Genomic DNA, 27,541 nt, shown 5'->3' with positions numbered 1-27,541 from the left:
ATTTTCAGCATCAGTGGGACTGGATGAGAGACCCTACTGTTGCAGTGCACTGAGTGTGGAGCCTGAAGCAGTTATACGGCCTGGAAAAAGAAATTCACGGTGGGGAGGGGCTCCACACGCGTTTGTGTGTGGCTGAAGCGTTGGCCATGGAGAAACCTGAGGAATCCTGCCTCATACAGAAACCGTGGAAGTGTGGCGACTGTGGGAAAGGTTTCCATGTCCCGTCTGTCCTGGAGACTCATCGGCGCAGCCACACTGGGGAGAAGCCGTTCTTCTGCTATGTCTGCGGGAAAGGCTTCAGCGATTCCTCCAACCTGCTGACCCACCAGCGAGTCCACACGGGTGAGAGGCCCTTCATCTGCCCTGAGTGCGGGAAGGCTTTTCATGATTCCTCTGCCCTGCTGACCCACCAGCGGATCCACACGGGGGAGAGGCCCTTCAGCTGCCCCGAGTGCAGGAAGGCCTTCAACAATTCCTCCAACCTTCAGACCCACCAACGGATCCACACAGGGGAGAGGCCCTTCAGCTGCCCCGTGTGCGGGAAGGCTTTTCGTGATTCCTCAGCCCTGCTGACCCACCGGCGGGTCCACACCGGGGAGAGGCCCTTCAGCTGCCCCGAGTGCAGGAAGGCCTTCAACAATTCCTCTAACCTACTGACCCACCAGCGGGTCCACATGGGGGAGAGGCCGTTCAGCTGCCCCCAGTGCAGGAAGGCCTTTACCCAGGCCTCCGCCCTGCTGAGGCACCGGCGGATCCACTTGGGGGAGAGGCCGTTCCCCTGCACAGAGTGCGGGAAGGCCTTTAGCAATTCCTCCAACCTACTGACGCACTGGCGGATCCACACAGGGGAGAGGCCGTTCAGCTGCCCCCAGTGCAGGAAAGCCTTTACCCAGGCCTCCACCCTGCTGAGCCACCGGCAGATCCACACGGGGGAGGCGCCTTTCAGCTGCTCAGAGTTTGGGGAGGGGTTCAGTCAGGTGAGCCACCTGCAGAGGCACTAGCGGCTCCACTAGGGGGAGAGGCCCTTCAGGGGCCCCGAGTGCAGGACGGGGTTCACCTGCTCGATTTAAGCTGCTGATCCACCAGTGTCTCCACACCAGGGAGAGGCCGTTCACCTGCTCCTCCCAACTATGGACGCACTTAAGCGGCGACGGCCGAATGCCATTATCGACTGGACTGTCAACCCAGTTTCGGGGCTGCTGGGTTCGAATCCAGCTGCGGCAGATGGCAGAATTGGAATTGGGTCAGAAACTGCAGTTCAGAATCTAATGATGAAACCATTTTTTGTTGGGGGGGTGGGTGGAGAAAACCCCCATCTGATTCACTCACATCCTCTTTAGGGGAGGAAACTGCCGTTGTGGGAAAGGATTCACTCAGTCGTTCCAGCTGCATTCTTTACCCAGGCTGGCCTACACGTGACTCCAGACCCACAGCAGTGTGGTTGACTCGACACTGCCCATCCAACTTACTTGGATACAGGTTGAAATTACTGAGTGAGGCAATACTTCCCACAGGTTAAGGCTGTACCAAGGATCCAACTACAAAGGGACAACTCGGTGGTGACCAATACTAAGGAAAGTGTGGTTGTGGGGGGATGTGCGTGCACTTTGGTCTTGAGCTGTTTGAAAAGTAGCTACTTTTTCTCTGCTTTTTTGTTGGGGGGGGGGGGATCTGAAGCTGTAACAAAACTGGATCGCAATTAAGGTTACCTGAACTTACTGCTAGTCTCAGACTCTCATTGAAAGTTTTGAGCTCCAAGAGGTTTGTTTTAAAGCTGCTCATTTCTTTCAGCCTCCTGCACTGAGTTTCCAATGTTGTGTTTCAGATCGAGCAGTGAATGAGTAGCTAGTGTCGTTAGAAATTGTAAATTTTTCAGGAGTGCAGGTACTGCGTCATTTCATCAGCATTGTAAAGTTTCCTGGCAGCACTGGGACTGTGTTCACTAGATGTGGAGGTGCCAGTTTTGGACTAGGGTGGATAAAATTTTAAAACTCTCACAACACCAGGTTTATTTGAAAGCACCAGCTTTTGGAGTGCTGCTCCTTCATTGGGTAGCTGTGAAGCAGGATCAAAGACATTACATTTTATAGCAAAAGATCACCGTGTCATGCAACTGATAGGATATATTGAACAAACCTAGATTGCTGTGATTGTGCGCATGTGAGTTTGTGCGTGAGTGTGCATGTAAGAGTGTGTGCATGCTTGGTAAAGTGAAAGTGTGTTGGAGTATAAGTCTGTGAGAGTGTGGGTGTATGTGTGTATGAGACAGGTATGAACGCAAGGCTTTATGTTTTACTAAAACAAGAAAGGGCAGGATGTGTACAGTTAATTGTAGGACCCTGGGTCACGTTGTGAAAGAGAGAGACATAGAGTCATAGAGATATACAGCATGGAAACAGACCCTTCGGTCCAACCTATCCATGCCGACCAGATATCCCAACCCAATCTAGTCCCACCTGCCAGCACCCGGCCCGTATCTCTCCAAACCCGAGACATGGGGAGGTGGGGTTTAGGTACGTAGTTCTTTGAAAGTTGTATCACTGGTAGACAGGGTGGTTTAGAGTACTCGGTACAGTTCGGGTGGCCCTGTAATACAAAGAAGACTATTAGAGAGGGTTCGGTAAAGATTTACTAGGACATTGCCAGGACTGGAAGTTTTGAGTTATAAGGAGAGGCCGGGACATCTTTCACTGAGCACAAGGAGGGTGAGGGGTGACCTCATCGAGATTTATAAAATCATAAGGAGTGAAGTTCGGTAAATAGCAAAGGGCTCTTCCTTCGTGTAGGGGAGCTCAAAACTAGGGGGCATATTCTTTCAAGGTGAGAGGAGAGAGATTTAAAAGGAACCGGAGGGGCACTGTTTTGACAAAGGGTGGTTTGTATGTGGAATGAATTTGCTGAGGAAGTGGTAGATGCAGGTACAGTTACAACATTTAAACGACATTCGGATGGGTACATGAATAGAAACGTTTCGAGGAATATGGGACGAATGCAGGCAAGTGGGACTGGTTTAGTTTGGGAATCCTGGTCGGCATGGACAAGTTGGACCGAAAGGTCTGTTTCTGTGCTGTATACCTCTATGATCTTATTGAAACCAATAGAATTCTGAAAAGGGCTTGATAAGATAGATGCCGATAAAATGCTCCTTTTTGGGGAGATTCAATAGAATCCCAACAATGTGGAAGCAGGCCATTCGGCCTATCTATTCCACACTGGCCCTCTGAAGAGTGTCCCACCCATATCCATCCCCTCACTCTGTATTTCCCCTTCCCCCACCTCACCCCAGCTCCAAACTTCCAGCTCAGCACTGTCCCCATGACATGTCTTACTTGCCTATCTTCCTTTCCACCCATCCACTCCCCCCTTCTCTCTGACCTATCACCTTCATCCCCACCCCCATTCACCCATCGTACTCTTTGCTACCTTCCCTCCACCCTCCTCCCTGTCCTATCCCCTCCATCTCCACCCCCATTCACCTATTGGACTCTATGCTACTTTCCCACCACCCCCATCCCCACCCTCACCCTCCTCTCAATTGTCTCTCCACCCTGCAGGCACTCTGCCTCTATTCCTGATGAAGAGGTTTTGCCTGAAACGTCCATTTTCCTGCTCCTCGGATGCTGCCTGCACTGCTGTGCTTTTCCAGCACCACTCTAATCAAGAATCTGGTTTCCAGCATCTGCAGTCCTTGTTTTTACCCTGTATTTCCCATGGCTCATGCACCCTAACCGGCACATCCCAGGGCACTATGGGTAATTTAACATGATCAATCCACCACAGCCTGCCCATCCCGGGGCACTATGGGTAATTTAGCATGGCCAATCCAACATAACCTACACCTTAATCTATAAATTAGATTAGTCCGCAAGGGTGAAAAGTACAAGGATTTTAAAAAAATCAGTGACGATTAAAAAGTACAAGTACAAGGTTAGTGACAGGTGTCTGCCCCGGGCCGCACGGCGCCATTTTCCTAACGGCCGCCCTCCCGCTGCTTCCCCGCTCGAGCGACTTCTCCTCCCAACCGCCTTCGCCCCCGCGTGACGTCTGCACGGGGGGATGGGCGGGGCCGGGGGAGCCTCACCGTCACCAAGCAACAGCGTCACCAATGGACCAACAATCGAAACTGGATACTAATGTCACAAAAACTGAAACGATACATGGTGTGTCTGAATGTGTGCCGTATTGTAACAAAAGTGAATGAATTAACTGAAATTTAAAATGAACCGAAGAGGCAACTCCTATATTCAGAGGATGATGCGTGTAACGAATGAGCTGCCATGGGAAGTGGTGGCGGCTGGTACAATTACAGCATTTAAAAGGTACCCAGCGGTGTAATGGAAAATTAACATTTATTGTGAAATCTATAAAAGCACAGGGAAGTAAGGGCCTGACTTTGCAGACAGGCAGAAAAAAATAGTAAAGTTAAACCGACCTAACAGCAGACTTACAAGGCCAGTAAACTACCATATCAACAGTCAAGGAATAAGAAAAACAACTCCATATATGAAAAGGACCTCAAATATTCCAGGCTCCTGGCCTTGAGCTGTTGATAAGGAGAAGTGAATCCAGCCAGGACTGACACAGTTAAGGCGAGTGTTGTAGAGCAAAGAGACCTTGGACTGCAGGTTCACAGTTCCTTGAAATTGGAGTCGCAGGTAGGCAGGATAGTGAAGAAGGCGTTTGGTATGCTGGCCTTTATTGGTCAGAACAGAGAGTACAGGAGTTGGGAGGTTAAGTTGTGGATGTGCAGGGCATTGGTCAGACCACTTTTGGAATACTGTGTTCTGTTCTGGTCTCCCTGCTGTAGGAAACATGTGTGATACTTCGAAAGATTGACAAGGCTGTTGCCAGATTTTGAGGGTTTGAGCTACATGGAGAGGCTGAATAGGCTGAGAATATTTACCCTGGAGCATCGGAGGCTGCATGGTGATCTTATAGACGTTTGTGAAGGGCATGGATAGGGTGAGTACTTAAAGTCTTTTCCCCAGGGTCGGGGAGCCTGTGGCACAGCAAGGAACCGTAATGACCTCCTTAGGAGACAGACATATGCTGCAACTGACAGGGTACCCTTCGTTGTTCTGTCCTTCCCAGGGGCTGAAAAATTACGCCATGTTCTTCGTGACCTGAAACACATTATCAATGAGGATGAGCACCTCACCAAGACCTTCCCCATACCTCCACTACTTGCCTTTAAACAACTGCTAAACCTCAAACAGATCATTGTTCGTAGCAAACTGCCCGGCTCTCAGGACAACTCCATGCAACCCTGTCACGGTGGACGCTGCAAGACGTGTCAGATTGTGGACATAGATACCACTATTATGCGTTGGAACACCTCCCACCTTGTACATGGCAGGTACTCATGTGACTCAGCCAACGTTGTCTATCTTATACGTTGCAGGCAAGGATGCCTGGAGGCATGGTACATTGGGGAAACCGAGCAAAGGCTACGACAACGGATGAATGGGCACCACACAACGATCAACAGACAGGAGGGTTCCCTCCCAGTTGGGGAACACTTCAGTGGTCCAGGACATTCAGCCTCGGACCTTCGGGTGACCATCCTCCAAGGTGGACTTCGGGACAGGCAGCAGAGGAAAGTGGCCGAGCAGAGGCTGATAGCTAAGTTCGGTACCCATAGGGAGGGCCTCAACCGGGACCTTGGGTTCATGTCACATTACAGGTGATCACCATTGCACTACACACACACTCACATATATTCCTACACAAACACACACAGGCACAGGTACACACAGACGCGCACACAGGCGCCCACACACACCCTTATAGACACACACACTCACACATGCACCTCCTCACAGACTTAAGACACTCTGCACTGACTACACGCACACACACACATTCTCACACTCTCAACTCCCAACCCAGACAGACACACACACACAGACAGACAAAGACCCACATGCACACATATATTTTGTGTGGTGAATTTGTACTTGCAGAGTTACATTGCACTTTGCTCAAAAACTGCATACATTCATGTAGAACTCTGAGCTCAAAAACTGTATGAATTTATGTAAAACTCTGTTATATCACTTTTTAGATTAGAATCAATCTAAACATCAGGTCATAGACAGAGAACATAGGGGGCTAACTCCTTCAAAATATTATCTAGGTATCGCCACTGTTAACAGCTAACCCGAGAATGCAACTTTAAAAAAAGGGTTTTGTGATTTACACATGAAAGAAGTGAAACTATCACTGTATTCTGACAGAGGAAAGGCTTAACAGACAATCAATTTTTCAATGTATAATTTCAGTTACATCACACTGCAAATTTTTGCTATAAATTCTGTGTTACGATCGAGCCCTCCACTATCACCTGATGAAGGAGCGTCGCTCCGAAAGCTAGTGTGCTTCCAATTAAACCTGTTGGACTACAACCTGGTGTTGTGTGATTTTTAACTTTGTACACCCCAGTCCAACAACGGCATCTCTAAATCAAGGCAATCGGAGTTTTTTTAAAACCCGAAAAGTAACGAAGTTTAACGACGCGAACCCGAAAATAAACGAAGGCAATCGGAGTTTCTTTAAACCGAAAAGTAACGAAGTTTTAATGACGCGACCCCAAAATAAACGAAGCTACAACCCGAAAAATAACGAAGTTCAAATGAAACGAACCCGAAAATAAACGAAGTTTAGGCAATCGGAGTTTGTTTTTAAACCGAAAACTAACAAAGTTAACACAACGAGGAGAAAGTGAGGTCTGCAGATGCTGGAGATCAAAGTTGAAACTTTATTGCTGGAACAGCACAGCAGGTCAGGCAGCATCCAGGGAACAGGAGATTCGACGTTTCGGGCACAGGCCCTTCTTCAGGAATGATTCCTGAAGAAGGGCCTGTGCCCGAAACGTCGAATCTCCTGTTCCCTGGATGCTGCCTGACCTGCTGTGCTGTTCCAGCAATAAAGTTTCAACAAAGTTAACACAACCCCAACCGAAAATAAATGAATTTTAAGCGATCGAATTTTTTTCTATTAAAAAGATAACGCCAGAAAATAACCAATCTCTGGAGATTGATTTTGTTTTATTTCTGAAAGCAACGAAGCTCGGGAGAAAGAATTTTTTTAAAAAACCAAAAATTAATAAAGCTTGGGAATTCAGATTTCAACCCTCCCCTCAGAGTTCAGCAATTTTCGAAGAACACTATCCGTAAGTACCAAAGCACCCTCAACTTCAATTAATCTCTCCCCCCTTTTTAAACATTTAACAAGTCCCCCAGACTCATCCATTGCTAAGACCGATTCTTTCGGGCTGGACTGGTCACGTCAGACACCACTTGACTGACAGGAAAACCAAACGTTCTAAAAACAATCACGTCTGGCAGGCCGGATTCCTCAACACTCAATAGTGAAGGACATTTAACTCGTACACTGCTGTTCACAATCTGTCCGAGCCGAAACGTGTCACGGCACCAAAATGAAGATCTGCGTCTCCTCAAGAGGGGCCTCTTGGTTCGAGATCGGTCAAAGGAATCGACAAATGCGGTGTATTCGAAAAGCAAGGTTCTCTAGTTTATTGAATTAAGGTATCTTAACGCAATTCTATCCAGCAACACAGAGATTGAAGCTTCTGTGTTCCATGATGAAGTTGCGCAATTACATTTGAAAATTGCACATTATTTATATGGTTTTTAAGAAATAGTAGTCTTAATTACGAGAAAGACCAATCACATATAATAAGGTGACATGATTTACAGCAAGTTAATACAATGATATTTTCTTTAAGAAGGATATCTAATTTACATAAATTGTCATGCCATGTATTAGTTCAAGGTTAGTTCAAATGGTCAAATAATGTGTCAGTATTCATCTTATGAAAATTCTATTGTCCTCTTATCTTTGAACTGCAAGTTAATTCTGCGAATCAGCAGTATATTCAGCAGTATGGTTCACAGGCCATTTTGTAGTATTCTTCTAAATCGAGAAGCCATTTTGTTGAAATAAAAATGTACATATTTTGTTGCCTAAATTCCAACTTTAGATCCTCACACCCACCTCCCAATTCAATCTATCACGACCAGACTAGGCAACAGTTTCTTCCCCCAAGCCATCAGGCTCCTTACCACTACATGATTGGACTCTTTTCCATCTGACTATTTTTGCACATTTTCGAATTTCTGCTCGAAAAATGTCTATTATTTATCATTCTTTTATTATGCTGTAACTTGCGTGTTTTGCACTCTGGTCCCTCAAAGTAGAGGAGATGACAGAAACATTGGAAGCTGGTGAGAGAGCGTTCACAAAATTAATCCCGGGAATTGACGTGTTTGCTAATTTTGCAATGTTGCGGAGCTGAGCTGAGCATTCGTTCGAGTTTGGAAGAATGAGAGGAGATCTGAATGAATAAATATCAGAATTTTAGTGGGCCTGAAAGGTTAGTTGCCAAAAAGGTAGTGTTCATTTGTAGGAGAGTCTCAGACCAGAAGGAATAGCCTCTAATCTTAAGTGTTTGCATATTTATGATGGAGATGAGGTGGATATCTTCTCTCAGAGGGTAATGAATACAGGGCTATTGAAGTTCAATCACTAAGTATACTTAAGGCAGATGTTGGGCAGAATTTTAATCAATGGGGAATCAATAATAAGGCATGAATGTGGATTTTTGGATTATAATATTAATCATTATGGTAATAAATGGTGGAGCAGATTCGATGGGGTGAATGGATTATTTTGGCGAAGGGCTTATAAACATCCTGTGGGACCTTGACAGGGGAGATATGGATAAAATGCTTCAACTTATGTATGATATTCAGACCTAGGGTTCCACAGGATCTGTTAGTCAACATTTTTCAGCATTTTTAGGAGAACGGGAATGAGGGTGATAATAGCCACAGTAGAGTAAGAATGGAGGGAGACTGTAGCATTACGATTCACATTTTTGAGGGAAGGAGAAAAGAATATTCCACAGAAAGCAGAATTGTCTGTTTTGAATTTCTATACTGTGTAGACAGCAATGTCTTCTGTGATCTCCTTTTACAGGATATGAGAAAGGGAGGATTTACAGCCAGAAATCTCAAAACAAGATCTGATAGAGACAATCAATTCATTGGCACGGGAATATCATCGGCCTTTGAATCTAGTAGAATTTTTTTTATTTCTCTCCTGTCCTGTCTGCTTCACAAGGTTTCAAACATCAGTGAGACTGAGGTATGCATACCTGAGTGAGAGTGTTCCAATGAACTGACTGTGGGAAGAGCTTTAAGCGGGTACACAGCCTGAAATAGCAACACCCCATTTGCAGCAGCAATAGATGGAACACGTTCCATATATGAGTGGTCTTTCAACCGATTCCCAAAGCTGGAGAGAGACAAGGATTCCCACATCATGGAGAAATCGTGGGAGCAAAGCAATATCTTCGCCCTTTCCATTCCTCATCTTGGGAGGGAGAGAGAGAGGAAGGAGACACTATTCACTTGTAGCAACTGAAGTGAATCCAGGGAGGGAGCTGACTCTGCAAAGGTGTCAGATGCTCTCTGTCCTTCTTAACGGTATATTAATTTTTTTTCCCCTCAGTTTGATAGGTTTATTTATATACAATTTGCATGGTGGAAAAAGATCGCTTCTTTCCTCATGTTCAGAATTAAAAGGGTAGTTAGTCATGGGATGGAGCAGAATCTAAGGGTTTGGCACGTTGATATAAAATGTAGACATATGTTGCTTCATATGGTGTATATCTGATATTATTCGCTGTTATAAAAGCCTTGTGGCTATTATTTTTCACATTCTAATCTAGCACTGAAGTTATATTCTGTATTTCTTGTCATCTTTTTTATTGAATAGGACAGCAGAAAGTCATTCAGCAACTTTACTGGTTTGTTTTTCTCAAGTAGCCTTGACATTTCATTTTCATTGTCCTTGATTCAGCTCCATTTCCAGTGCCTTTGTCAGCAGCTTGTTCCAGGTTATTGTCACCGAAATGAAGATTTCCTCCATACACACTTAAGGCTATCTGGCTGCATGAGGGATTTCAGGTTTCTGTGTCCTGGATAATATGTGATCAGGCATCTGGCAAACTACAGGAATTGTCACCTATGTTATGTTCATTTAACAGTATTGACTGTGATCACGTATTTTGTGAATTTAATTTTGCAGGAAGACATGTAGAAAGAAATCTGAAAGCAAATGATACATCAACTTCTGACAGAGCCACTTGATTCATTGGGACTTGAATATCAGCAACCATTCCAATTGAGAAGAAATGTTTGCTTTTGTCTGCTTGAGAGATTTTGGACACTTTGGCAGGAAGATTACGGAGACACCCAAGTGAGGGAGATTCAGTGCACTGACTGTGAAAAGTGCTTGAAACAAGTTACTCAGTTTGGAGAATCAAAGTCTCACCCCTCACAGTGGCGAGAGACTGTGTACCCATTCTGTTGGTAATTTCAAACCCAGAGCGACACAAGGAAAGCTCTCCCCATGGGGAAACTGTGGAAATGTGGGGACTGTGGGAAAGGGTTCCCTTCCCCGTCAGTGCTGGAGACTCATAGAAGCATTCACACAGGGGAGAGACCATTCTCCTGCTCTGTGTGTGGGAAGGGATTCAGTTGGCTGTGCAACCAGCTGATGCACTGGCATGTTCACACCAGGGAGAAGTCATTCACTTGCTCCAAGTACAGGAATACATTCGTCAATTCTCCTGGCCTGCTGAAACATCCTTGGGTCCGCACTGGGGAGAGGCCGTTCACCGACTGTCACTGCAGGAAGAGGTTCATGAGTTCATCCTCCCTGCTGACATACTAGTGGGTCCACACTGGGAGAGGCTGTTCTCCTGTCCTGAGTGCAGGAAGGGATTTGGTTGGGTGGACAACTTCCGGAGGCACTAGTGAGTTCATGTGCCATCACTGGGATCGAAGGAGCAATGGCCGAGTGGTATTATCAACTGGATTACTACCTCAACTCTGGGAATTCCCGGTTTTGAATCCCGCCATGGCAGATTGGAATTTGGTCAGAAATCTGGAGTTCAGAATCTAATGGTGAAACCATTTTCAGGGGGAAAACATCCTCATCTGATTCACTCATGATTTTTTTAGGGAAGGAAACTGCTGTTGTGGGAAAGGATTCACTCAGTCGTCCCAGATGCATCCTTTACGGGGTCTGGCCTACACATGACTCCAGACTCTCAGCAATACGGTCGACTTTAAACCCCTGTCCCCACCCCTGCCCCTGGAAAATGAGTGGGGAGAAACTTACTTGGATACAGTATATGGGTTGAAATCGTTGAGTGAGGCATTACTTCCTCCGGGTTAAGACTGTACCAAGGATCCAGTTACAAAGGGACACCTCAGTGCTTACCAATAATAAAGCAACTGGGGTGTCAGGGGAGGTCAGGGGTGTGTGTGTGTGTGCTATGAGCTTCAGCTGTTGAAGAAAAGGAAAGCTACTTTTTGTAATTTTTTTGCTGGGGAGATCATGAAGCTGTAACAAAGTTGGGTCGCAATAAAGGTTACCTAAATTCGGACTCAGACATTGAAAGATTTAAAATCCAACAGTTTCTGTTTTAAAGCTGCTCACTCAGCTTCCAGCACTACGCTACCAAAGAAGTGTATCAGAAGGAGCAGTGAATCAGTAGCAAGTATCGTTAGAAACTGTTAAGATTTTCATCTCTGTAGGTACTGCATCGTTTCATCAGCATTGTAATGTTTACTGGCAGCAGCAGGAAGTGTTGTGGCTGTGTTCATGAGAAACAAAGTTAAAAATCACATAACACCAGGATATAGTCCAACAGGTTTATTTGGGAGCACTAGCTTTCGGAGCGCTGATCCTTCATCAGGTAGCTGTGGAGCAGGATCATAAGACACAGAATTTATAGCAAAAGATCAGTGTCATGCAACTGAAATGATATATTGAACAAACCAAGATTGCTGTTGTGTCTTTCATCTTTTAGAATGGGTTGCAGGTTTCAGTTCATTAATATGCAAATCCTAGAACTTCTTTTAAGTCATATTCTCGAGATAACTTAAGGTAGATAGGATAGTGAAGAAGGCGTTTGGTATGCTTTCCTTTATTGGTCAGAGTATTGAGTCCAGGAATTGGGAGATCATGCTGCAGCTGTTCAGGACATTGGTTAGGCCACTGTTGGAATATTGCATGGTCTCCTTCCTATCGGAAAGATTACAGATTACATTACAATGTCGAAACAGGCCCTTCGGCCCAACAAATCCAAACCGACCCGCTGAAGCACAACCCACCCATACCCCTACCTTTACCCCTTACCTAACACTACGGGCAATTTAGCATAGCCAATTCACCTGACCTGCACATCTTTGTGACTGTGGGAGGAAATCGGAGGAAACCCACGCAGACACGGGGAGAACGTGCAAACTCCACACAGTCAGTCGCCTGAGGCGGGAATTGAACCTGGTCTCTGGTGCTGTGAGGCAGCAGTGCTAACCACTGTGCCACCGTGCCGCCCATAAGATGTTGTGAAACTTGAAAGGGTTCAGAAAAGATTTACAAGGATGTTGCCATGGTTGGAGGATTTGAGTTATAGGGAGAGGCTGAACAGGCTGGGGCTGTTTTCCCTGGAGCGTCGGAGGCTGAGGGGTGACCTTATAGAGGTTTACAAAATTATGAGGGGCATGAATACGATAAATAGAGAAAGTATTTTCCCTGGGATTGGGCAGTCCAGAACGAGAGGGCATTCCTTTTGGGTGAGAGGGGAAAGATATAAAAGAGACCTAAGGGGCAACGTTTTCACGCAGAGGGTGGTACGTGTTGAATGAGCTGCCAGAGGTTGGTACAATTGTAACATTTAAGAGGCATTTGGATGGGTATATGAATGGGAAGGGTTTGGAGGGATATGGGCTGGGTGCTGGCAGGTGGGATTAGATTAGGTTGGGATGTCTGGTTGGCGTAGACGGATTGGACTGAAGGGTCTGTTTCCATGCTGTACATCTCTAAGACTCTATGACTCTATTTTAAAGAAAGAAGTGACAGCTCAGACAATGCATGGAAGGTGTGAGGTTCAAGTCTATCAGTATCCCAATCTTGAGTCAGACTGGTTTTATTTCCAAAGTAGGAATTTATAAAATTATTACATGCATTGACTGCCTGCAGATTGTGCACTTTTTGAGCAAAATACAATGTATTTGCAAATATAATTCTGCAAATTCACCCTATTGACTTACATGCATGTGTGTGTGTGTGAGTGTGTGTGTGTCTGTGTGTGTGTGTGTGTGAGAGAGAGAGACTGTATAGTGTAGTGGAGTCACATGTAGTGTGACGTCAACCCAAGGTCCATTTGAAGCCATCCTCATGGCTATTGATACCCAAGTTTGGAATCCAAGTTGAACTTAGCCTCTGCTCGGCCACCAGAAATGATTAAGCAGTTACACAACACACTTTGGAGAGTGTAAGGTGGGACTTGTCTTTTGATTTGCAGAAGGTGGGAGGCTCTGGATGCTGTGATCCAGGGCAAACACATGCTGGTGGACATTCGGCTCAGAGAGATGGAGCTGAAAGCCAGGCTGCAGACCTTTGATGAAAAAAATAACCAGACATTTTATTCCACGAGTTGGTCATTCCTCTCCGGACAGACCCTTCTGATTGAGTCAGTGGACAGGGTCAGGAGGTGTGAGCGTGGATTAGGCAGGTAAAGGGGATCGGAGAGAAGGCTGCAAGGGAGTGGAGGAGCGAACTGGCTGGGTGCTGGGAGTACGAACAACATTGGGGAGATGGTGGAAAGGGACAGAATAGTGACAGGGATTGTCTCCAGTCTCCGCAGTTGGTAGCAGGAGGGCAGATGACATCGGTGTCTATCTGATGCCAGGATTCGGGAACCAATGTGCTCAGGGCTGAAGATGTGGGAAATGGAGGTTACAGCAGGTGTGGTCCACAAATGTCAGGAGAGAGCCTCTGCTGAGGGTACGTGAAAAGTTAGAAACTAACTCTGGACGGCACAGTGGCTCAGTGGTTAGTACCACTGCCTCACAGTGCCAGGGGTACATGTTTGATTCCATCCTTGGGCAACTGTCTGTGTGGACTTTGGCACGTCCTCCTCCTTGTGTCTGTGTAGGTTACCTGCGAGTGCTCTGGTTTCCTCCCACAGTCCAAAGATCTGCAGTTTAGGGTGGATTGGCAATGCTGAAGTGTGCAGATTAGAGTGGGTTAGCCATGAGGAACTGCAGGGCTGTAGGGTCAGCGGATGGGTCTGGATGGGATGCTATTTGGAATGTCAGTGTGAATTCGATGGGCCGAATGGCCTGTCAGAATTATGATTCTACTGCTTTCGCCACGTATATATTGAGAAATGATTGACACAAGTCTGCTGTGGGAGGAGTGGGTTCCAGTTCATGAGATATCAACACCGGTCCGGGGGAAGGTGGGATTTGGGCAGTCTCTCCCCCCCACCCTCTGCCCCCCTGTCCAATCTCTCCCCACCCACTGTCCCCGTCCATTCTCTCTCAACCCCCACCCTCTGCCCTGCATTCTTTTCCTCCCCACCTCTGCCCACCAGTCTTTTTCTTTCCCTCACCATCGGTCCCCACAATCTTCTCCATCCCCATCACCCTCTGTTCCCCCCAGTGTTCTCATCCTCCCACCCTCTGTCCCCCTGTCAATTATCTCTCTCACCCCCTGACACTCTGCCCCTCTGTCCATTCTCTCTCCTTCTCTTCCATCCACTCCCTGTCCTTGCGGATGCCTCAAACCCTCTTCGATCGCTGTATCAAACCCTTCTAGGAAGAGAGAAAGAAAATGGATGTTGATGACTCTACCTGGTAGACACGGCTGCATGAGAAATGACTGATCTTTAAAATTGAGAATAGCTAAAATGATATATTCAGAAATATCATGAAAGCATGTTCAACTTTATAGAAAAGCTGCAGACATCTTTCTGAAACTTGCATTCAAATATGTCCAGTTAGTCCACAGTTGAGGACAGGGTGTAATTTGTGGACGGCCTATTCCTAGTCTTGTGAAATTGATTCTGACTATGCAGAAATAGAACCATAGAGTTGTACAAACCCGTCAGTCCATGCTGACCAGGTATCTTAAATTAATCTTGGCCCATATACCCATCCAAATGTCTTTTAAATTTTGTAATTGTACCAGCCTCCACCACTTCTTCTGGCAGCTAATTCAATACATGCACCACCCTTTGCGTGAAAAATTTGCTCCTTAGGTCCTTTTTATATCTTTCCCCTCTCACCCAAAATGAATACCCTCTAGTTCTGGACTCTCCCACCCTAGCGAAAATACCTTGTTTATCTAACCTTTCAATGCCCCTCATGATTTTATAAATGTCTATAAGGTTTTATAAACCCTCAGCATCCAACGCTGTATGAAAATCAGCCCCAGCCTATTCAGCTTCTCCCTGCAGCTGAACCCCTCCAACCTTTGCAACATATTTGTAAATCGTTTTTGAACCCTTCTAAGTTTCACAACATCATTGCTACTCATGATTAATAGGCTGTGAACAATCTATATTGTTCAGGGCATAAGAGCGGGCATTTGTTGAGGGGAATTAACTTTCAAAGTGTTTTTTTCTGACCCTGAGGTCCCTTTAAATCTTTTCCCTCTCAACCGAAATCTATGCCCTCTAGTTTGGGACTCCCCTGCCCTGGGGAAAAGACATTCAAAAGTTGAGGAGTCACACAAAATGCAAACGCAATAAAATGTCGAGCTACAGGTTTAAAAAAATGTGGCTTCAGCTTTTTTTAAACTCCTGTTGACATTTGACATTCGGGTACAAAATCTTGTCAACAACACCAGCATCGCCACAGACCACACTGCGCATACTCCTCGGTGTCAGTAAGTACTGCGCATGTTCAGCGGCGTTAACAAGAACTGCGCATGCCCCACGCTGTCCGCAATTACGGACCGCGACCTTCTTTTGATGGACCAATGGGGAGCTCGGGATGACCGGAAGGAGCCTGGTTCCTTTGTCAATCAGAGCCTTGCTATTGTCTGAATACGGAAGTTTGACCATGAGCTTCTGAAGCTGCTACTGCTGTTGTTCCTCTCTGAAGGAAGATTGAGCTTCACTCCAGACTGCAACTTCCTTCCTCTGTCCAACATCTGTGAGTACGGCACTTTCTTTTCTCACCCCCTTTTCCATTTGTTTTCATTCTGGGGTTCAATTTTTGTTTTGCAGTAATTGAAAGGAAAGGGAGTGAATCCCGGCGAGGGGAGAGAGTCTGGAAAAGTTGGTCCAAGATTGTGTCTCAGTTAGCAAACACATGGCAAATGTCGTAGCACAATGTGAAGTTATCGCATTTGCTGTTTTAAAAAAAAGCAGAAAGGAGACGCATTCCTTAAATAGTGATATATTGGGATGTGAAGAAAGTGAGTACTGCATATGCTGGAGATCAGAGTCGAAAAGTGTAGGGCTGGAAAAGCATAGCAGGTTCAGGCAGCATCTGAGGAGCAGGAGATTCGACATTTCAGGCACGAGCCCTTCATCAGGAATGATGTGTTGATGTACAAACAGGCCTCAGCGTCCTTCTATATCAGCAAGCAATGAGCAAGGCAAGTGGTACATTAGCAAGAGGAATTGAGTTTAGAGGTGGCGATGTCTTCTTGCAGTTGGGGGTGGGGTTCATTGAATATATTCAAGGCTGAGTTCATTTGAATTTTCGACAACAAGGAAGTGGATGGGGGAGGCAAGAAAATGGGTTTAAGACCAGTATAGAACAGTTAGACAGTCAGACAGTGCAGAAACAGACTGTTCTGTCCAACTAGTCCATGCTGACTATGTTCTCAAACTAAACTAGTTGCACCTGCCAGTGTTTGGCCCATATCCCTCTGAACCATTCCTATTCAAGTGCTGATCCAAATGTTTTTTAACCCTTTTAACTGGACTACATCCACCACTTGAACTGAATGGAATTTATTTATTGTCACATGTCCTGAGGCACTGTGAAAAGTGTTGTCTTGCGATCACATAGTTAAGTAGCATAGTAAATAATAGGTAAACAGCGGCAAAAACAAAAACAAACGTTCAGGCAAATCCTGAGAGTTTGAGAGTCTATTCAGTGTTCTAACAATAGTAGGGTAGAAACTGTTACAAAACCGGCTGGTGCGTTTGTTCAGGCTTCTGTACCTTGTCCCCGATGGTAGAGGTTGGAGACAAGCATTGCCAGAGTGGGATGGATCTTTAAGAATGCTGGCGGCTTCCCTTGACAGCAGGCCTGGTAGATGGATTCTATAGATGGGAGGTTGACCTTTGTGATTGTCTGGGCTGAGTTCACCACTCTCTGTAACCATCTCCAATCTTGAATGGTACAGTTGCCATACCAGGTAGTGATACATCCAAGACAGCTTGTTGTGGATGACCACTCCCAGGAGCTTGACACTCTCCTCTCATTCCACCTCTGTGCTCTGAATGTGTATGGGTGCGTGAGTAACATCCCGCCAAAAGTCAATAACGAGTTTCTTGGTTTTGCTAGCATTGAGATCTAGTTTGTTTTCAGTGCATCATTTTTCCAGGTCTTCCACCTCCCGTCTGCAGTCTGTTTTGTTGCCATCTGAGATTTGACTGACTATAGTGGTGCCAGTGAACTTGCAAATGGCATTAGTCTTGTATTTGGTGACGCAGTCGTGGGTATACAGTGAGTACAGTAGGGGGCTGAGTATGCACCCCTGGAGGGCTACAGTGTTGTGTTAGTGAGGATCAAATATTGTCCCCAGTCTTCACTGATTGTGGCCTGTGGGTAAGGAAACTGAGGATCCAGTTGCAGAGAGTGGGGCTTAGTCCGAGATCACTAAGTTTAGTAATCAGTCTCGAGGGGATAATAATGTTAAAGGTTGAATTGTAGTCAATAAGTAGGATTCTTACGTACCTGTTCTTGGTGTCAAGATGTTCTAGGGAGGAGGGAAGAGCAAATGATATAGCATCTGACGTGGAGTGGGGCAAGAGTAGTGGGAAGGCTGGAGTTGATTAATGCCATGACCAGCTTTTCAAAGCAATTCATGACCACCGAAGTTAGGGCAACTGGGCGGTAGTTATTGAGACGTGCTGCATGAGTCTTCTGAGGCACAGGGATGATGTTGGCCCTCTTGTAACAGGCAGGGACAGTGGCCTGCTGCAGGGAGAGGTTGAAGGTGTACGGGAAGACCTCTGCCAGTTGATCTGCACATGCTCTGAATGCACGGCCTGGTCCTACGTCTGATCCCATCGCTTTCCTTGGATTCACACGAAGGAAAACTGATCTGACCTCTGGACTTTCTCTGGACATTCATTCCACACACAAACTACTCTCTTAAAAAAGGGTGCTTCTGATGTCTTTTTAAAATCTTTCTCCTCTCGCCTTAAAAATGTGCTCCCTAATCTTGAAGCTCACATCTGAGCGAAAGGACATCTCTATCCTTTGTGATTTTATAATCCTCTGTGAGGTCACCTCTATGCTCCGGTGAAAAAAATTCCCAGTTTTTCGACCTAGATGTAGGTATATTAATATCCAGTCATGATCTGTTGAATGCTGGTGCAGGCTTGAAAGATCCAAATGGCCTACTCCTGCTCCCAAGTTTCTCTCACTGTGTCCAGAACAGCAAGAGACCATAAGACACAGGAGCAGAAATTAGGCCAATCAGCCCACTGGGTCTGCTCCACCATTCAATCATGGCTGATAAATTTCTCAACCCCATTCTCCAGCTTTCTCCCCTTGATACTCAAGAACCTATCATCTGTTTCAGTCTTAAATATACTCAGTGACTTCACTACCGCAGCTTTCTGTGGCAGTAAATTTCATAGATTCGCCACTGTCTGGCTGAAGAAGTTTCTCCTTATCTCCTTTCGAAAAGATCTTCCGTTTACTCGAAGGCTGTGCCCTCGAGTCCCCATCTCTCCTACCACTGAAACATCTCCCCCACCATGCACTCTGTCCAAGCCATTCAGCTAAGCCATGTTTCAATTAAATCCCCCCTGAGTGTAGGCCTGTTCATCAACATGAACCAGACTTTTCAGGATGAGGCAGAGCAGGGATTAGGTTCAGTAAAATGAGAATGAAAGGGAGAGTGTGTGGGATGGAGATTTTCAGCTTTTAGGGAATAAGGGAGGAAAGAGAGTTTGCTATAAATTATAATCGATCGGATGGAATACTGGACCGAGGATTGGCAGATGGAGTTTAATTTAGACGAACGTGAGGTGTTGCATTTTAGGAAAGCAATCCAGGACTTAACCAGTTAATGGGGAATGTTGCTAGTGAGGGTGAGAATAGGTGGACAAGGCAGATGAATGTGTGGCTGAGGAACTGATGCATGGGAGAAAGGATCCAAAAATGTGAATATTGGAATCTCTTCTGGGGTAGAAAAGACCTGTACAAGAAGGATGGATCGCACCCGAATTGGAAGGGGACTAATATATTGCTGGGAGATTTTCGAGAGCTGCTCAGGAGGATTTAAACTAGTAAGGTAGGGGTGGGTGGGGGGCAGGGATTGCAGGGACCCAGAGAAATAGTGAGGAAAGAGATCAGTCTGTGACTGGTCCAGTTGGGAAAGGGACTGAGTTAAACAATCAGAGCAGGAAGTAACAAAGCAGAGAACAAGGTAGGACTGATAAATTAAACTACATTTATTTCAATTGCAAGAGGCCAAACAGGGAAGGCAGATGATGGTTAGGAACTTGGGACTGAGATATCATGGCAATTACTGAAACATGGCTCAAGGATGGACAGCACTGGCAGCTTAATGTTCTAGAACACACATGGCATTGGAAGGATAGAAAGGGGGGCAGGAGAGGAGGGAGAGTGGCTTTTTTGATAAGGGATATATTACTGTGCTTAGGGAGGATATTCCTGGGAATACATGCAGGAAGCTTATTTGGGTGGAACTGAGAAATAAGAAAAGGGATGATCACCTTATTGGGATTTTATTACAGACTCCCTAATAGTCAGAGGGAAATTGAGAAAAAAATTGTAAGATTTCAGTTATCTGTAATAATAATAATAGGGTGGTTATGGTCAGGGATTTTAACTTTCCCAACATAGACTGGGACTTCCATAGTGTTTAAAGGCAGTACAAAGGCAGTTGGAGTATACTTAAGAGTAAACTCAGGAGGGCAAAAAGGGAACATGAGATAGCTTCGACAAGTAGAGTTAAGGAGGAATTTAAATGTGTACAAGAAAATTTTCTGATTCAGTCAATGGATGTTCTGACGAGTGAAGGTGCAAACCGTGACCTACTCTTGGGAAATAAGGCAGGGCAGGTGACTGAGCTGTCAGTGGAGGAGCACTTTGGGGCCAGTGACCATAATTCTATGAGCTATAAAAGAGTGATGATAAAGTATAGACCAGATCTAAATTGGAGGATGGCTAACTTGGTATTAGGCAAGATCTTTCAAAAGCTCACTGGGAGCAGATGTTCGCAGGTAAAGGGATAGCTAGAAAATGGGAAGCCTTCAAAAATAAGAAACTGAGAGTCCAGAGACAGTATATTCCTGTTAGTGTGAAAGGGGAAAAACAAGGTAAAAACAAGGACTGCAGATGCTGGAAACCAGATTATAGATTAGATGAAGGGCTTTTGCCCAAAACATCGATTTTCCTGCTCCTTGGATGCTGCCTGAACTGCTGTGTTTTTCCAGCACCACTCTCATCTGGAACCCAGGGTGAAAGGGGAGGCTGGTAGGTGTAGTGAATGCTGAATGACGAGAGGAATTGAGCTTTTGGTTCAGAAAAAGAAGGAAGCATATGACAAGTATAGACAGGAGAGATCGAGTGAATCCTGACAGTACAAAGCAGTTGGATTATACTTAAGAGTAAACTCAGGAGGGCAAAAAGGAAACATGAGATAGCTTCGACAAGTAGAGTTAAGGAGAATCCAAAGGGTTTTTATAAATACATTAAGGAGAAAAGGGTAACTGGGGAGAGAACAGGGCCCCTCAAAGATCAGCAAGACAGCCGATGTGTGGAGCTGCAGGAGTTGGGGGTGATAATAAACAAGTATTTTGCATCAGTGTTTACTGTAGGGAAGGACATGGAAGAAATAGAATGTGTGGAAACAGATGATGATATCTTGAAAAATGTAAAAATGTCCATACTACAAAGGAGGTGGTGCTGGATGTCTTGAAATGCATGCAAGTGGATAAATCCCCAGAACCTGATCAGTTGTACCCTAGAACTCTGTGGGAAGCTGGAGAAGTGATTGCTGGGTCCCTTGCTGAGGTATTTGTACCATCGGTAGTCACAAGTGAGGTGATGAAAGACTGGAGGTTGTCTAACGGTGGTACCAATATTTAAGAAAGATTGCAAGGAAAAGCCAGGGAACTATCAACCAGTGAGCCTGACATTGCCGGAGGGCAAGTGGTTGGAGGTAATCCTGAGGGACAGGATTTACATGTATTTGGAAAGGCAAGGACTGATTAGGGATAGTCAGCATGGCTTTGTGCGTGAGAAATAATGCCTCACGAACTTGATTGAATTTTTTGAAGAAGCAGCAAGGGATTGACGAGGGCAGAGCAGTCGACATGATCTCCATGGACTTCAGAAAGGCATTCAACAAGGTTCCTCATGAGAGACTGGTTAGCAAGGTTAGATCTCAAGAAATACAGGGAGAACTAGCAATTTGGATACAGATCTGGTTTGAAGGTAGTAGACAGAGTGGTGGTGAAGGGTTGATTTTCAGACTGGAGGCCTGTGACCAGTGTTGTGCCACATGGATTGGTGCTGGTCCCACTACTTTTCATCATTCATATGAATGATTTGGATGTGAGCATAAGAGGTATAGTTAGTAAGTTTGCAGATGACACCAAAATTGGAGGTGTAGTGGACAGCAAATAAGGTTACCTCAGATGACAATGGGATCTTAATCCGATGGGCCAATGGGCTAAGGAATGGCAGATGGAGTTTAATTTAGATAAATGTGAGGTATTACATTTGGAAAAGCAAATCAGGTAAGGTCCGAGGGAGTGTTGCTGATCAAAGAAACCTTGGAGTGCAGGTTCATAGCTTCTTGACAGTAGAGTCGCAGGTAGATAGAACAGTGAGGAAGGCATTTGTATTGCCTTCCTTTATCGGTCAGAGCATTGGGTAGGAAAGTTGAGAGGTCACGTTCCAGCTGTATAGGACACTGGTTAGGCCACTTTCGGAATATTGTGTGCAATTCTGGTCTCCTTCCTAACAGGAGGATGCTGTGAAACTTGAAAGGGTTCAGAAAAGATTTACAAGAATGTTGCCAGATTTGGAGGATTTTAGCTATCTGGAGAGGCAGAATAGACTCGGACTGTTTTCCTGGAGCGTCAGAAGCTTTTGTGTGGGGGGGGGGGGGGGGGGGGGGTGACCTTCGACACGTTTATTCTATCCATAATCCTCATGATTTTATAAACAGACAAGGTCTTCTCCCTGGGTTGTGGAGTCCAGAACTAGAGGGCATAGGTTTAGAGTGAGAGGGGAAAGATTTTAAAAGGGACTTCAGGGACAAGTGTTTCATGCAGAGGGTGGTGAATGTATGGAATGAGTGTCAGAGTAAGTGATGGAGGATGGTACAACTAAGGCATTTAAAAGGCATCTGGATGGGTATATGAACAGGAAAGGTTTAGAGCGATAGTGGCCAAGTCCTGGCAAATGGGACGAGATTAGGTTAGGATAACTGGTCGGCATGGACGAGTTGGACTAAAGGGTCTGTTTCCGTGCTGTACACCTCTACGACTTTACTTCAGGACTCTGAAATTGTTCATGAAAACCACTTCAGTAATCTGCCCAGTTTTAACACTACAATACACAGGAGCAGAATGAGGTCATTTGGCCCATTGAGTCTGCTCCACCAGTCGATCATGGCCGATATGTTTCTCAACCCCATTCTGTTGCCTTCTCCTCGTAACCCTTGATCCCCTTACTTATCAAAGACCTATCTATCCCTGTCTTAAATGCCCTCAACGACTTGGCCTCCACAGCGCTCTGCAGCAATGAGATCCACAGATTCACCATCCTCTGGCTGCAGAATTTCCTCCTCATCTCAGTTCTGAAGGCATTCCTTCACCCTGAGCCTGTGTCCTCTGGTCCTCGTTTCTCCTACTGGTGGAAACATCTTCCCCACATCCACTGTATCCAGTCAGAGTCACGCAGCACGGAAACAGATCCTTCCGTCCAACCAGTCCATGTTGACCATAATCCCAAACTAAACTAGTCCCACCTACATGTACTTGGCCCAATATCCCTCTGAACATTTCTTATTCATGTACTTATCCAAATGTCATTTAAATGTTGTGACTGTAGGCGCATCTACCACTTCCTCTGGAAATTCATTCCACACGTGAAGCACTCTGTGTAAAAATGTTACCCCTTATTTTGTTTTTAAATCTTTCTGTTCTCACCTTAAAAATATGTCCGCTAGTCTTGAAATCCCTCATTCCAGGGAAATGACTCCCTGCATTCACCTTCTCTGTATCCATCAAGATTTTATAAATCTCAAAGAAGACCTGAAATGTTAGCTTGCTCTCTCTATGTGGACGCTGCCTGACCAGCTGTGATCTACAGCATTTGTTGTTTTCAGGACGGATTCCAGCATCTGTCGCAATGCGCTCCTAAATGTTGGCTACCTCTTTCCAGATCCTTTGAGACTCAACCTTACTCAACAATCCACTGTGCGGTACAGTCAATAAAGTTCCACATTGCATCTCTTTCAGCACACACGGGCAGCACGTGGCTCAGTGGTTAGCGCTGCTGCCTCACAGCACCAGGGACAAGGATTTGACTCCAGCTTCAGGTGACTGTGCAAACTCCACACAGACATTGTCCTCCCCGTGGCTGTGTGGATTTCATCTAGATGCTCCGGTTTCCTCCCACAGTCCAAAGATGTACAGGTTAGGATGAATTGGCCATGCTCAATTGCCCCATAGTGTTCAGGGATGTGTGGATTAGGTATATTAGTCGGAGGTAAATGGAGAGTTGTTGGGCCAAATGGCCTCATTCCGCAATGTAGGGATTCGATGTGGCAACCCCCCAGCTGTTTGCATTTCCTGTGGGGGAAGTGGGGACGGGCCGAAAGTTCAGTGTGTGTGAAGCGAAAATTAAACGTAGTGCTTTGCTTGAGCTCAAGCTGAGTGACTTGGTGGCGGGACTGGAAAAGGAAGGTACAGTGTCTGTGGTTAGTGATGCTGCCTCACGGCACCAGAGAGCCAGATACAATTCCAGCCTCGGGGCCGTTGTGTGTGTGGATATTGCACATTCTCCGTCTGGTGTTTGCGGCGGATTTCTTCCCACTATCCAAAGATGTGCAGGTTTGGGTGAATTAGCCATGTTAAATTGTCCATAGTGTCCAGGATGTGTAGGTTAGATGCATTAATCAGGTGTAAATGTAGAGCAATCAGAGGAGGGTAATGGTGCTTTCAATTTCATGGAATTCCAAAAGAAAAGAATGTTCCGCATAAAGTCGAATTGCTTGTTCTGAATTTCTACCCTGACTGGCAGTGATGACTTTCATAATCTGTTTTTTCCAATGCATTTGAAGATTTGAAGACTGAAGTTTCAAATTCAGTAGTTGAAGGGCTTATGCCCGAAACAGCAACTCTCCTGCTCCTTGGATGCTGCCTGACCTGCTGTGTATTTCCAGCACCACACATTTTGACGGACTCTCCAGCGTCTGCAGTCCTCATTTTCATGTCAATGACAGGCAGTCAATCAATCCAATGGGACTGTAATGATTTTTGACTATGATTCTGTGAGAAAGAGCAAAATTCTTTGGTTTCTGTTTCAGTACGCTTTCAGCATCAGTGGAGCTGGATGAGAGACGCTACTGTGGCAGCGCATTGAATGTGCAGCCGGTCACAATTATGCAGCCTGGAAAGAGGAATTCACGGCAGGGAGGGTTTGTACACGCGTTTGTGTGCAGCTGAAGCTTCGGCCATGGAGAAACCAGAGGAATCTCGCCCCATGGAGAAACCGTGGAAGTGTGGTGACTGCGGGAAAGGCTTCAGTGTCCCATCTGCCCTGGAAATTCATCAGCGCAGTCACACCAGGGAGAGGCCGTTCTCCTGCCCAGAGTGTGGGAAGGGATTTATCCGCTCTTGCCACCTGCTGGACCACCGCCGAGTCCACACTGGGGAGAGACCATTCACCTGCCCCGAGTGCGGGAACAGCTTCACCCACTCCTCCCACTTGCTGGCGCATCAGCGTGTCCACACCGGGGAGAGGCCCTTCCCCTGCTCTGACTGTGGGAAGGCCTTCAGCAAATCCTCTGACCTGCTGAAGCACCAACGGGTCCACACGGGGGAGAGGCCATTCAGTTGCCCCGAGTGCGGGAAGGCCTTTAGCGATTCCTCTGCCCTGCTGAGGCACCAGTGGGTCCACACAGGCAAGAAGCCGTTCCCCTGCCCTGAATGTGGGAAGGGCTTCAGCAGTTCCTCCTCCCTGCTGACACACCAGCGGGTCCACACTGGGGAGAGGCCATTTGCCTGCCCGGAGTATGGGAAGAATTTTCCCCAGCCCTCCCAACTGCTGACCCACCGGCGGGTCCATACCGGGGAGAAGCCATTCTCCTGCTCAGTGTGCGGGAAGGGCTTTGCAGTCTCCTCCAACCTCGTGGCCCACCGGCGGGTCCACACGGGGGAGAGGCCCTTCAGCTGTCGCGAGTGCGGGAAGGCTTTCAGCAATTCCTCCCACTTGCTGAGGCACCAGCGGGTCCACACTGGGGAGAAGCCGTTCTCCTGCCCAGAGTGCGAGAAACGCTTTAACTGCTCCTCCCACCTACTGACCCACCAGCGGATCCACATGGGAGAGTGGCCGTTCTACTGTCCTGAGTGCAGGAAGGGCTTCAGCAATTCTTCTGCTCTGCTGACCCACCAGCGGGTCCATAGAGGGGAGAGGCCATTCGGCTGCCCTGAGTGTGGCAAGAGGTTCACATTTTCCAGCAACTTGCAAAGACACCAGCGGGGGCACCAGTGCTCCCAACAATCGGATACTGCCAGTGACGCTACTGTGGATTAAACCTTGTGCCCCACTCTTAAAAGCCCACCAACTTTCCCACTGTACCAATTGTCAAAAAATTTCTGGACTGCACACTGCCTCGCACCCCCAAGTGCAACTCTAAAGTGGTTCGGGGCGACATGGTGGCTCAGTGGTTAGCACAGCTGCCTCATAGAGCCATGGATTCGGGTTTGAATCTACTGTTTGATTATCCCGTGTCTGCATGGGTTTCCTCCGGGTGTTCCGCTTTTGCTCCCACAATACAAAGATGTACAAGTTAGGGTGAGTTAGCCTAGCCAAATTGTCCATAGTGTTCAGGGATGTGTAAGTGTGGTGCAGTAGTCAGGGGTAAATGTAGACTGGTCAAAAGTGTGGTGCTGGAAAAGCATAGCAGGTCAGGCAGCATCTAAGGCGCAGGAGAATCGACGTTTTGGGCATAAGTCCTTCATCAGGATTCTCCTGGTCTTCGGATGCTGCCTGATCTGCTGTGCTTTTCCAGCACCACATTCTTCCCTCTGATCTCCAGCATCTGCAATCCTCACCTTCTCCAAGTAAATGTAAAGTAATAGGGTTAAGAGAATAGGTCTGGGTGGGTAACTGTATGGAGGGTTGGTGTTGCCTTGTTGGTCCAAAAGGCCTGTTTACATTCTGTAGGGATTCTGTGATTCCATAAACTTTGCTTCCAGTGGGCGACATTACTCGGAGTCTGGGACTGCACGTTCCTAAGAATCTGCAGAAACCTAAGACCACAAGACCACTGGAGCAGACATGAGGCCATTCAGCCCATTGAGTCTGCTCCACCATTTGTTAGAAACAAAAAATAATTGCGGTTGCTGGAATCCAAAGTAGGCAAGCAGGAGGCTGGGAGAACGCAGCAAGCCAGGTAGCATTAGGAGGTGAAGTTAGCATTTCAGGTATTAACCCTCCTTCAGGACTGAAGAAGGATTCTTCCCAAAACATTGACTTCTGTATCAGAAACAATTTACCAGGATGTTGGCGGGGGTTGGAGGGTTTGAGCTGCAGGGAGAGGCTATTTGGCTGGGTGAGAGATTTAAAAGGGATGTAAGGGGCAATGTTTTCACGCAGAGGGTAGTGCATGTATGGAATGAGTTTCCAGAGAAAGTGGAGGCTGGTACAATTATACCACTGAGAAGGCATCTGGTTTCGGACATGAACAGGAAGGGTTCAGAAAGATAATGGGCCAAATACTGACAAATGGAACCAAATTAATTTAGGATGTCTTGTCAGCGTTGATGATTTGGACTGAAGGGTCTGTTTCCGTGCTGTACATCTCTATGTCTACCGGTCCTGATGCAAGTTTTAAAATTGAGTCCAAGTAACTTTGAATAGTTCAGTCTTGTTGAACTCACCTGTTGAAAGGTTTCAAGTGAATCCCTCCAAGTGATACTGTTTAAAAATGCCGAGTTGGACAAAATATCTCATTAAGTTCGACACAAACCCACAGCTGAAGATATCAGAAATCACACAACACCAGTTTAGAGACCAACAGGTTTATTTGAAATTACAAGCTTTAGGAGCATTGCTCCTTCTTCAATGCTGCTGCTTCATCACTTCACCGACAAAGGAGCAGTGCTCTGAAATCTTGAGTTCAAATAAACCTGTTGGACTCTAACCTGGTGCCATTTGACTTCTGACCTTGTCCAGCCCAATCTAACACCAGCACT

The 27,541-nt window shown here is 46.2% G+C and overlaps 2 protein-coding genes across 3 annotated transcripts in view; one reads left to right on the top strand and one right to left on the bottom strand.

Moving 5' to 3' along the window:
- The window catches only part of LOC148143355 (uncharacterized), a 352,041-nt gene that overhangs the window by 188,941 nt on the left and 135,559 nt on the right, over positions 1–27,541 (bottom strand). The gene's annotated exons all lie outside the window — the stretch shown is intronic.
- Positions 147–26,260, top strand: LOC148143359 (uncharacterized). The gene is made up of 2 exons (XM_087975176.1): positions 147–769; positions 24,917–26,260. Exons 1-2 carry the CDS (start codon positions 147–149, stop codon positions 25,875–25,877), a joined length of 1,584 nt encoding a protein of 527 aa, XP_087831302.1. The 3' UTR covers positions 25,878–26,260.

Source organism: Chiloscyllium plagiosum, unplaced genomic scaffold, assembly GCF_037043375.1.
Source record: "Chiloscyllium plagiosum isolate Xiang-an unplaced genomic scaffold, Cpla_swu_hap1 HiC_scaffold_27, whole genome shotgun sequence".
Taxonomy (NCBI): domain Eukaryota; kingdom Metazoa; phylum Chordata; class Chondrichthyes; order Orectolobiformes; family Hemiscylliidae; genus Chiloscyllium; species Chiloscyllium plagiosum.
This window is presented reverse-complemented; position numbering and strand designations above follow the sequence as displayed.

Excerpts from the sequence above, each read along its gene's own strand:
- LOC148143359 (XM_087975176.1), top strand. The coding sequence starts at position 147 with ATGGAGAAACCTGAGGAATCCTGCCTCATACAGAAACCGTGGAAGTGT. Across the intron at positions 770-24,916 it reads CGGATCCACTTGGGGGAGAG|GCCGTTCTCCTGCCCAGAGT; the intron begins GCCGTTCCCCTG and ends CACCAGGGAGAG.